The 10,239-nt window shown below is 54.4% G+C and overlaps 1 protein-coding gene across 1 annotated transcript in view; it reads right to left on the bottom strand.

Annotated features, from left to right (window-relative positions):
- Positions 1 to 3,963: 3,963 nt before the first annotated feature.
- The window catches only part of SRM (spermidine synthase), a 9,225-nt gene continuing 2,949 nt past the window's right edge, over positions 3,964 to 10,239 (bottom strand). The window contains exons 2-7 of the mRNA XM_019511549.1: positions 10,182 to 10,232; positions 9,455 to 9,608; positions 8,693 to 8,776; positions 7,019 to 7,164; positions 5,994 to 6,116; positions 3,964 to 5,107 (exon numbers count right to left, since the gene is read on the bottom strand). Of these exons, the coding sequence (XP_019367094.1) occupies positions 5,090 to 5,107; positions 5,994 to 6,116; positions 7,019 to 7,164; positions 8,693 to 8,776; positions 9,455 to 9,608; positions 10,182 to 10,232 (576 nt within the window). The 3' untranslated portion in view covers positions 3,964 to 5,089. The remainder of the gene's footprint in view (positions 5,108 to 5,993; positions 6,117 to 7,018; positions 7,165 to 8,692; positions 8,777 to 9,454; positions 9,609 to 10,181; positions 10,233 to 10,239) is intronic.

The following is a 10,239-nucleotide window of genomic DNA, read 5'->3' as shown; positions in this document are numbered from 1 at the left end:
CCCCCCCCCCCCCACCCCCCCCCCCCCCCCCTTCACTTTGGGAAATTTCTCATTTTACTTTTTAATGACATTTCGTCCGAGTCTCTTTGTCTGGTGCCCTGGCTGCCGCTTCAGGCTTTTGTCTGAACTCTTCCCTCCATTGGATCAAAGGAGCCAGCTTCCTCCTCCATTCGGTGGCAGTTGTATTTCCTTCCACTTTGTTTGCCTGTTGAGGCTACTGTTCTCTTCCCAGAGATGAATTGTCCCTCTCAGCTTGGGAGTCTCTTGCGCCAGCCAAGCTCTATCAATAATTCAGTCAGGCCCTGCTTATATTAGCGCAGTGGATGAATAAAGACACTCCTGCCATTTAAGTGACTGAATAGGTACCGGCGACAGATTATTCATAATTTAACTTTTTGGGGAAAAAAATTAAATAAAACTTTGTGAAAGTTACTGGAACCAGAAGTTTAATGAGCAAAGGCCAGGGCTGGGAGTCAGAAGCGGGGCAACAGGCTAGGCAACGGTTGGCATTTTTGGGTGCTGAGAGCCCTGTCTTTGAGCTGGCCCAATATTATCCTGTGCTTCCCTGTCTGTGTCCACCTCGTCTTGTATTTAAATCATCACCTATTGGGGATGGGGCCTGGTGGATACCTGCAACATGCTTAGATGCAGCAGCAATACAAATCACCATGGGCAATGGTGCTGGACATGTCTGGGACGTCCTTAACCAGCCTAGCTTTGGCCACGTCCTTGGAGCCAACTGGACATGATTTTCAAAAGTGACCAAAGATTGTGGGCCTCCTCCTACAGGCATCTGAAAGCAGCTCGTTTTTCCCCAAGGGTGGTGAAAATCGGGCCCTTTTCTTTGGATTCTCACATTGGTCACCCAGATAGGGAAGCCTCTGCGCTCACTTGTCACGTTCGAAAGCCTCGCTCTTTACTGCCAGGATCCTGATCCGTCAAGCAGGGATAATGGCGCCAGCCTCATGCATCAGTGGAAGAGATAATTTACCTTTCGAGCCCTCCTGTGCAGGTGACTAACTGAATCTCCATCCAAGTCTATTTTGGAGCCTGAAATAGTGCAGAAACCTCCTGGCTGCTCTTTCCACAGGGGTGACTTTCACTTGATCAGCCACAAAGTGCTTGGAGCTGCTCTGATGGAACTAGCTACAGATGTGCGAACTACCTCTGGCTGCACTGTTGTTAATGAGCGCCTGATTCAGGCACTGATCTGTATCTCCACCTACTGCAGGGCACCGAAGCGTTTGAAACTGCCTATAAAGAACAGCGGTTGGGCAATTACTGCTCAGTTAGACATGCGATTCTGTGGATAGATCACACGTGGTTTGGACTGCAGATGGCCTTAACCGGCCAAGAAATTGGCCTGCTCAGCTGAAAGTGGGACTTTGCCAGGAGCCAAGGAGGAAGGCAAAAAGCACTGGCTGCATGGAGAAGCCTGGTGACAACACGGAGGAACATGGAGCCCTTCTCTTCCAGAGCATCCCTGTGCTGGGCACTGTGGGGCTGTGGCCTCAAAGCCAGGCCTGACTGAAGGCCTCTCTGGGCTGAGATGCTGGCCCCGGTGCTCTCACTGGATTAGAGAAAAAGCCATTAAATTGGTCCCGATTCAGTACACTCAGTCGAGGGGCCAGGCAAGGAATGAATCGCGGGGATGGGACGGTTCTCTCCCCGTACAGGTGGCACCTTGAGGTCAGGGGTGACATAGTAGCAGGATGGCATGTGCTGCTCCTGCCCATCCTGTGCCAAACGTGTGGGCAGAGACTCGGTTTTCGGAATAGCTGTTCCAGCACCGATGGGAAAGAGCCTGACGCTTGCTCAGAACTTGCACCTTGGAGCCCAGAGCAGAGTGAGGAGGCAAAGCATCAAGCTGAGCTGCAGCAAAGCTCTCCGAGTGTCGTGATTCCCCAAGGGCCATCAGGGCCTGGCTTGGAAATCAGCCCTGAACACATCCTCTTCTTTGCCTGACCCCACAACACCTGTTCTATGGGGCTGGCTGTCCACTCGGACAGTACCTACAGACACAGGAGCAGAGCCCTATTGCCCCTGGCTTAGGTGGGACAAACCCACCTGGACACACAAACTGCATCCAATCCTTTCCAGCAACAACTCCCAAAGCAGGAGGGGCTGCAATGCAAGGACCTCATTCCTTCTTTCCCGCTCACCGTCACTGTGCTCTAGTACCTGCAACTAATGCTTTGCCCCATCTCAAGTGCTCAGCACAAAGGGCTTATCCCACCCTGCTGCCCCAGCCCCATGGACACACAGCAGGGCACAAACCATCCCCTCCCTCAGAAGGGCTGGTGGGGGGCGGGTGGGCAGTGGTGAGGGTGCTTACTTCTTCCTATTTCTTTTAAACCCACTTTAACAGGAAAAGTGAACTGCCTGAAACGGGTCTTCTTGTGCTTTCCTTTGCTCCCATCTATGCCACCAGCCCCCATTCAGCCAGCCCCACGTCACATGCCTGTCCAAAGACAAGTGCTTCATCCTTATTAATAGGTAGCCACTAAAAAAGCCAAAGGCTTTCTAGCCATATCTCTTAACATTTCATTCCAGTGGGAGTGTCAAGTGTTTCAGTCTGATTTAGGTCCGTCGCAGTGAAATACTCCACTGAAGATTTTCTGCTGGACATTATTGAAACCAGAGCAGCCAAATCTCTCATAAAGAAAATGGAAACATTTTTCTTTATCTCAGTAAGGTCACACTTTCAGCCCAGCCTCCTCTTCCTGCTTAAGGCTTACCCTAAAATGCAGACATGTAACCTCCTAGGCACGAGATGTTCTTTAGCGTACAATGCAAAGTCACCGATGCACTAAGCTGTGGGCTGGCAGATCTCCTTGCGATTTTACTTCATAAGTGTATGAGCAGAACTGTATGGAGTAGGTGCCAGTATTAGCCAGAAGGTCCCTAATCTCTAGCCAGATGCTGACACTTGTACCCTTCACAGGGAACCAGCAGCTGCAATTCCAGTCAGCTACTGCTGCAGGTGGCATGGAGCTGGGATCAGATCCTCAAGCTACTGCAAGCTTCTGGGCGTTGAGCCAGAGGGCAGGCTACAGGGCATCCATCCCCTCAGAGAGGGCCAGGACAGAAGAGACAGCAAGCAGGGCAGGAAAACTGCATCTGCAGGACAACTCCAGGGAGAGAACCTGCTCCCTCATCCCAGCTTGTGCGAGGGGTAAAAGGAGTGATCGCAGCTAGTTAAATTAGCTCGTCTCTGCTCCATGGGAAGGCCTGACCCAATTGAAGCCAGGAAGCTTCCTCTGTGCTTGCCACAGCTCTTGCTCCTGCTCTCTTGCACTGCTTTGCAACTCCTCCAGGCCATGGAAAAGTTGCACTGATGGGAACCCAAGGGAAGGGGAGGCTGCAAGGGCCAGGCATAGAGGGCGAAAAAGGGAGGCCAGCAGACTGCTACTGGCTGCCTTCACGGCAGCCAAGGTCGTGCCGTAGACCTAGCAAGAGCCAAACGCCACTCCACAGAGCTCCTCCGCTACCGTAACCAGAATCCAGCAAACTCTCCCTTGGCAGCACAGACCCCGTGTCCGGTTCTTTAGATGCCACCTGGTGGCCATTCAAGGCCTGCACCCGCTGAAGGGACTCGGCCTGACAAGCAGCTTGCAGCAGGGGCAGCCAAGAGCACTTGCATAGCAGAAAATAAAACGCGGTGCTCTTGCTGATAGGGAATTAGCGATACACACTTGTAGAGGATGTACCGCTGCCTCACCTGGAGATGTACACCTGCAAGTAGAGAGGAGCAGGGTAACTGGCCCGGGGAAAGCAGGCTACCGGAGCTGGAACTAGTATGAAGTCGGCTTGTGACAAAATGTGCAGCTACAACTTTTTACAGAGAATTGTCAATGAGGCTTATCCTTCCCAGAGGCCAGAGGGTGGGGAGAAGCCAGTTCATCTGGACAGGCTCAGTCGGACACACACACCACCAAAGAAACACACAGACCCACGAGACTGTCACCTTATCAACCAGAGCCAACCGTTTAATTGACTGCAAGGGAGCAACAACCACATAGTGACAGTACTGGGGGAGGATCCCGACTGTGCAGCGGTGGCACAGAGCTCAGAACGGGGAGCCAGGAGGTGGAACCGAGCCCATATGACCCCAAAGGACACACCATGCAGCCGAGGAGCTTGGGTAAGAACTCCCTTGTCCCAATACATCTCCCCAAAGACCAACAACTCCCCGGGCCCAAGTCTTCCAACCATGGCTAAGAGACAGCGGCCGTTGCGAGAGGCTGGCTCCTGTCTTCAATCATGGCTGCTGTGCACGAGGCAATGGATCTAAGGTGTATAATTTATATATTATATCAAAGCGCCTTTTGCCAGATGGAGGAACATTCTTTGGAATTGGTCCGATGGCAGGGGTAAGAGCAGGCATCTCCCTTGTTAGTACCTCGGCACTTCATTGTTGACCAATTAAAAAAACAAAAAACAAAAAAATCACTAAACTTCGCTACCAGCCAGTGGGCTGGTATTTAATACTGCTACTCCACTGGGATTGGAGGGATACCTATTGTGAGTGGCAACAGACTGGACGAGGCGCAACTCTGCCAAGTAAACCACGGAGTGGGCACCAGAAGTCCCAGGAGAAGGAAGTGTAGCAACAGTTTGGGCCTGCTACCAGTAACAATATCCCAGAAGCAGAGCTCTCTGAAAAGAGAGCAGGCTGCCTCCTTGCACAAACCCCTTTCCCTGTGCTTAAGGCCGTTAGTGAACCTTCTGGCCCGTTCCCAAGTGGCAGAAGATTGCTAGACAGAAATACATGTCAGTTATAAATACACCGTGTGAGCTGGGGGCAGGGCGGGGGAAGGGAAGAGAGCAGGAACAGAGGGAGGAGACATCTTACATTCCCAGTACTGGAAAGAACAGTTTTGACCCCAAGCAACAAGCTGCTGGAGCACTGAGAGTCTCATCTGGCTCATGCCCTGCCATCTTGAACGCGTCGTCAAAAGGAATGTTGGCTGGCGAAGGGTGAAATCCCAGGGCTCGGGGAAGAGTCTGTAGCCTGCTGGGACAGTCCTTGTGCGGCACCGCTGAAGATCCTGGGGTCCAGCTCGAGGGAGGAAGCAGCATCCCAGCCTCACACGTTGCTCAGCTCCTGCAGGCAGCCCGGAGGCAACAAGTCGGTTTGGGGCCCAGAGAAACAGCAAGAGGCTTTGCTCTCTACTAGGACTGGGCTGGGTGGCCGGACACAGTTACAGCATCAGCAGGCATGCAGCGGTGCCCCTGGTTCCTGGGATGCACTGAGGGCGTCTCCTTCTGGGGAGCGGCACCTTCAGGACTGGCAGCACACTTGGAGCACCGATAGTTCAAAACATAGGCGAGCCCTTGGGCAGCGCGGGCGGATGTTCATCTCAGAGCATCACCACTCCCATGCTCATGCCCTCGGCTCGCGCCAGCATCTGCTGCCCAGCCAACCCCTTGTGCGGGGTCTCTAGCGAAGAGCTGGTCTGTCCTAGAGACTTGGGGGATCAAAAGCACATTCCTGCTCAGGCAGACTACAAGGCTGAGGCTCTAATGTGATGCACTAAGGAGCAGCATATTTATTCAATGCACTGCTAAGGCAGTGGAGTCCACGAGTCCCCCTCTGTCCCCACAGGTCAGGGCCACCAGCTTCATGGGTAGCTCCAGCCTCACTCCCCAAGCAGTTCGGTGTGCTTTGTGCTGCATGGACAGGGTACAGGTTCCCCCCGCAAACCCCAAGAACCCCAAGCCTGACTCAGGCAGGCTCCCCCAAGGACTGAGAGGGGACAGACATCCTGATCACCTGCTCTCCCAGCACAAGTTCCACGTGCTTTGGAGCACAGGGAGGTTCCCAAATGGGCTCTGAGCATTCCCTACCCAGCAGGGACCCTGGCATTCCCACGGAGAGCTGCACAACGTAGATGCCAAAGGCATCCCTGCAGGGGGAATCCTTAGGCCTCAACAGCAGCCACGCACCATGCCGGGGGCACGTCCTGCCCCTCTAGCCCAGCTGTGCTTACCTTCCGTGCAAACTCAGGCAGGATGAAGGCAGCCCGGTGGATGTCTGAGTTGTAGTACTTGAGGTTCATCTCTTCCACTTGCTGCTGCGAGAGCTGCTGCACAGGATCCCGGAAGTTTGTGTTCTGCAAAGAACAAGCCAGCTTGCACCCTGGAGTTCGTGCTGCAGTTGCTGGGAGCAGACAGTGACAGCACAGTGCAGTTTCTATTTGTGCCCCTCTTCATCATGAGACCGCAGGCCCGGCACAGCCACAGCCCTGAACAGTCTGGGGCTTGTGAAGCCGCATTCACGTGACTCCCTCTTCATCACAGAGCCCACGTGGGGAACCTGCATGACCAGGGACCACCCACATGAGCTGGCATCAACTGGAGCTTTTGTGACATGACTGCGCCCGAGACTCAAGCTCCTGACTCCTTAGGGCAGGATCCACCTCTGTGATCTCCCCAGCATGTTGCTAGCACCTCAAACAAGCTGACCATAGCAGAAAGATGCGGCTGGCATCCTGAACCAACCAAAGGGCCCAGCCAGCCTGGCTGTAGTTTTGCAGGGCAGAGGGAATCATGGTGGATTAAGGCCTGGTAATAGATAAATATCTTTTCCCTTCCAGGTCAGCAGTTCAAATCCAACCCAGCTGTCCCCAGTCACTGCATGTAAACATGCCTCCAAAGCATTTGGTCTCCTGGCACACAAGGGTCTTCATTGCAACATCCAGCAATCAAGGGCAGGGCCTGAATGAGCTGTGGAGACTGGCCTCTCCCTTCACTGCTTGGGGTGGCCTTCCTGGGTCTGGCCTGAGCCTCTAAAAGAAGCCTGCGTAATACCAGACACTCAACATTTTCCTGCCGTCCCAATGCTGGCACGTGCCAGAGTGTGCAGTCATGCTGCTGTCAGTGCTGGCCCAGGGCCAAGAGCACTGGATCACAGCTGCTGGGCCCTGGACTTGTAGTGGCCAGCACAGGACAAACCCCATGGTTGAGCATCACCTGGGTGACATGAGCAGGTGGCAGGGGGAATTCAGATACTCACTGGATTCTTACTGCACAGCATGAAGCCAATCTGCCCGCTGGGGTAGGTAGGGATTGTGCAATAGGCGTACTCCACCACAGGGAACAGAGACTTGCAGAACTGACGCATCTCCTTAATGAGATCCAGATGCAGCCACTGGCACTCGCCTACACAGGGAGAGAAGGACCTTAGAGCAGCCCATTGCCACCTCCAGCTTTGAGCTGAGGTATCAAGGTGATATCTGGGCTCTATGCTTTGCAGAGCACTGCAATTTTCATCAGCAGACCCAGGCTGTTGGGGGTCCAAAGGCAGGTGCTGGGGAAGGGCACCACAGAGGCACAGGAAGACTCCAAGCCATTTCACAGAGTTATGGAAAGTTGCTTTCCAGTGTGTCAGCACAATGCTCTCCCCAGCCTTGGCTTTTTGCTGCCCCGCAAGGCTGTGGCTGGCAATGAAAGCATATGCAAGGTACAGCCTCAGTCAAGTGGGGACAAGATCTACAGGCCCAGGCCAAGTCAGTTATAATTTGCACTGACAGAAGTGGGGAAAAGCCCCTGCCAAAAACCCACACTTTACCAGAAGCAGCAGCGCGTTACTTTGACCCGACTCTGCAGTGTCTGTATAGATCACGTGCTTCACTGGGGCTTTTTGGTGCTTATCTAAAACCAAGTCCATAAGCTACTAGATACAAACGCCAAAACCCCGCCACTAAAAACGCCCGCTTTATACAGATGTTGGGAAAGCTGGGTCCAACTAACGCGCTGCATTTTCTCGGCGTGTGTTGGGTTTGGCGTGGGCGACAAGTTTAAAGTAAAGCACATTCCTCCCCTCCCCCCACGTGTCTGCAAGCAGGTAGGGTGACCATATGTCCTGGACTGGCTGGGATAGCCCCGAACTTCAAGGGCCAGTCCACTGAAACTTAAAACAAGAATCCTGGGTAAGGAGGCCCAGTGGCAGGAGCTATGAAATAGGAAGTCCTATCAAACAGCAAAATTGTACTAGGAGGTTAGCTTGATTAGTGGAATGACCATTAAAAGTGGGATTGTTAACCCCTGTGAAGAAAAGAATGGGTTATTAATGAGCCACTGACTCCTTACCTGCTCGAACAGTAATACCAGTGGTAGTGGCAGTGTCCCAAGTTTCCCATATGCTCACCCTAGTTAGAACAGGACCTCAGTTCATCAAGCTTCCTTCCCCGCTCATACAGCTACCTGTCCCCTGGCTGCAACTGTGCTGTGTCAGACTTCCCGAGTGACCACAAGCAGGGTGCTTAGTTCATTCCCCCACTGCTATGATGAGGATAAAAGCCAGCAGTGGCAAAGACAAACGCACAGGACTGCACGGCACTTTACTATGGAGTGGGTGGGGTGGGGGGTTCTACAGAAGCATCAGACAGACCGTCACTGTTGCAGAGAGCATCAGACCTAAGGATTCGGGCTGCTGGTAGCTTCATGAAAAACCAGACCAAACTGAGACCCACTGAGACCCAGGGAATAGCTGATCTGCATCTTGCTGCTTCCAACTCCCTCTAGGCCCAGCAACGAGCCACAGATTATGCTCCATGTCACTGGCATCATGCAGCTGTGTCCCCAGAAGCCAACGCCCTCACTAGCCAACCCCCCATTTGCACAGTGATGGATCTGCTAGGCACGGACTGGTCTCCATTCAGGTGAGGAATCTCCCACCTGGTCTCACCTTGGCAGCAGAGGATGCCATCCTTTCGCAGAGCTGTCTTCATCAGCTCGTAGTAGGATTCTTTGAACAAGCTCTCGGCAGGACCTGGGGGCGAAAAGTCAGAGATGACTCAGGGTCCCGACTATCCCTCTGTGTATCCGTGACTGCCCTAGCTGGCTCCTGAACCCCCAGACTGGGCGCTGGGTGAAGCCTCAACCCTACAGAGGACGATCATTTCGGCAGCGCATGGTGGAGTACCAGCCCTCTTCTCAGGGATTGGGGGAGCCTGCTTCAAGGGCTGCAACACTGCGGAGGTGGGGAGGATCCCTCCAATTCTAAAATCGGCGAGTGACTACAGGTGACTATGGGGGTTAGATCACATGATCCGTTCAGGTCCCTTCTGACCCCAAACCAAACTACTATGACACTGAGATCAGCTCCTGGTGCTGGGACACAGCACTCAGAGCAGGAGCCAGGACTGACAGCTGGCTGGAGGTCTCATTCTCGGTCCAGCAAAGGAAATGTTCCGATACTCCATCCCGCACCCCAGGGGCCGAAAGAACAGCTCCAGTGTCTGTATGCACTTGCCCCACTGGGTACGTTCCCTGCCCAAGGAACCAAAGTCAGCGGAAGCCTTGTGCCATCAGGGTGGAAAAGGACAGAGAAGGGCTGCGGCAGAGGAGCACTGCCTTGAGGAGGTGGCACGAGAGGAGATGACAGACAGGCCCGAGGAGGAGGATGGAGAGCCCGTGTGACGGCACCGCGAGTCGTCTGGGGTCTTACCCACAGGGTCGGAGGAGTCTGTGATAATCACATCAAAGGCTTCTTGGTTCTGCTGCATGAACTCAAAGCCATCACCGATGCGCAGGGTCAGCTTTGGGCTGGAGTACCCCACCGCCATGCCCTGGAGGTACTGCTTAGACACCTTAATCACATCCTGCAAGCACAAGCAAAGGCAGCACGTCAGTGAAGCACATGGCCTCTACTCACTCACCACGGAGCCAGTCTCTCCGCGAGCACAGGGCAAAGCCAGAGCTGAGGGATGAGTGAATCATTTCCTTCCACACCCTCAGCTCCAACCCCCGACACAAGGTGCTCGGGAGCAGCCCGTCTCCAGCAGCTAAGGCCAACGCGCACCAGCCAGCCCTTCCCGAGGCCTCTGGGCTCTGCTCCACGCCTGCGGCCTCCGTGCCAAGCCCAGCCAAGGGAATTTAGCGCGATTTCACCCCGAGGAGCTGCGAGGATCAGGTTACAGCCCTGACTGCTCCCCCCCCCGCATGCCATTGGGGAAGGTGGATCTCAGCCCGAGATGCAGGTTTTGAAACGCCCTAGAAAAAAAACAACTGCTGGCACGGCTATGACAGAGCCCCGAGCCCCCCGCGAGCGCACCGCCTCGTGGCTGGGCTGCGGGGAGCACCCGGCTCCCTGGCCTCGGCCCCAAGCGCCGACAGCCCGCGGCTGGCACCGTCCAGCCCGGCAGCCCTCCCCCGGCCCCCGCGGCGCCACGTACCTCGTCGATCTCGCACTGCACCACGGACTCCACGGACGGGAGCTTGACCACCTCGCAC

The sequence above is a fragment of the Gavialis gangeticus genome, unplaced genomic scaffold (genome assembly GCF_001723915.1).
Source record: "Gavialis gangeticus isolate Ggan-Ray unplaced genomic scaffold, GavGan_comp1, whole genome shotgun sequence".
Taxonomy (NCBI): domain Eukaryota; kingdom Metazoa; phylum Chordata; order Crocodylia; family Gavialidae; genus Gavialis; species Gavialis gangeticus.
This window is presented reverse-complemented; position numbering and strand designations above follow the sequence as displayed.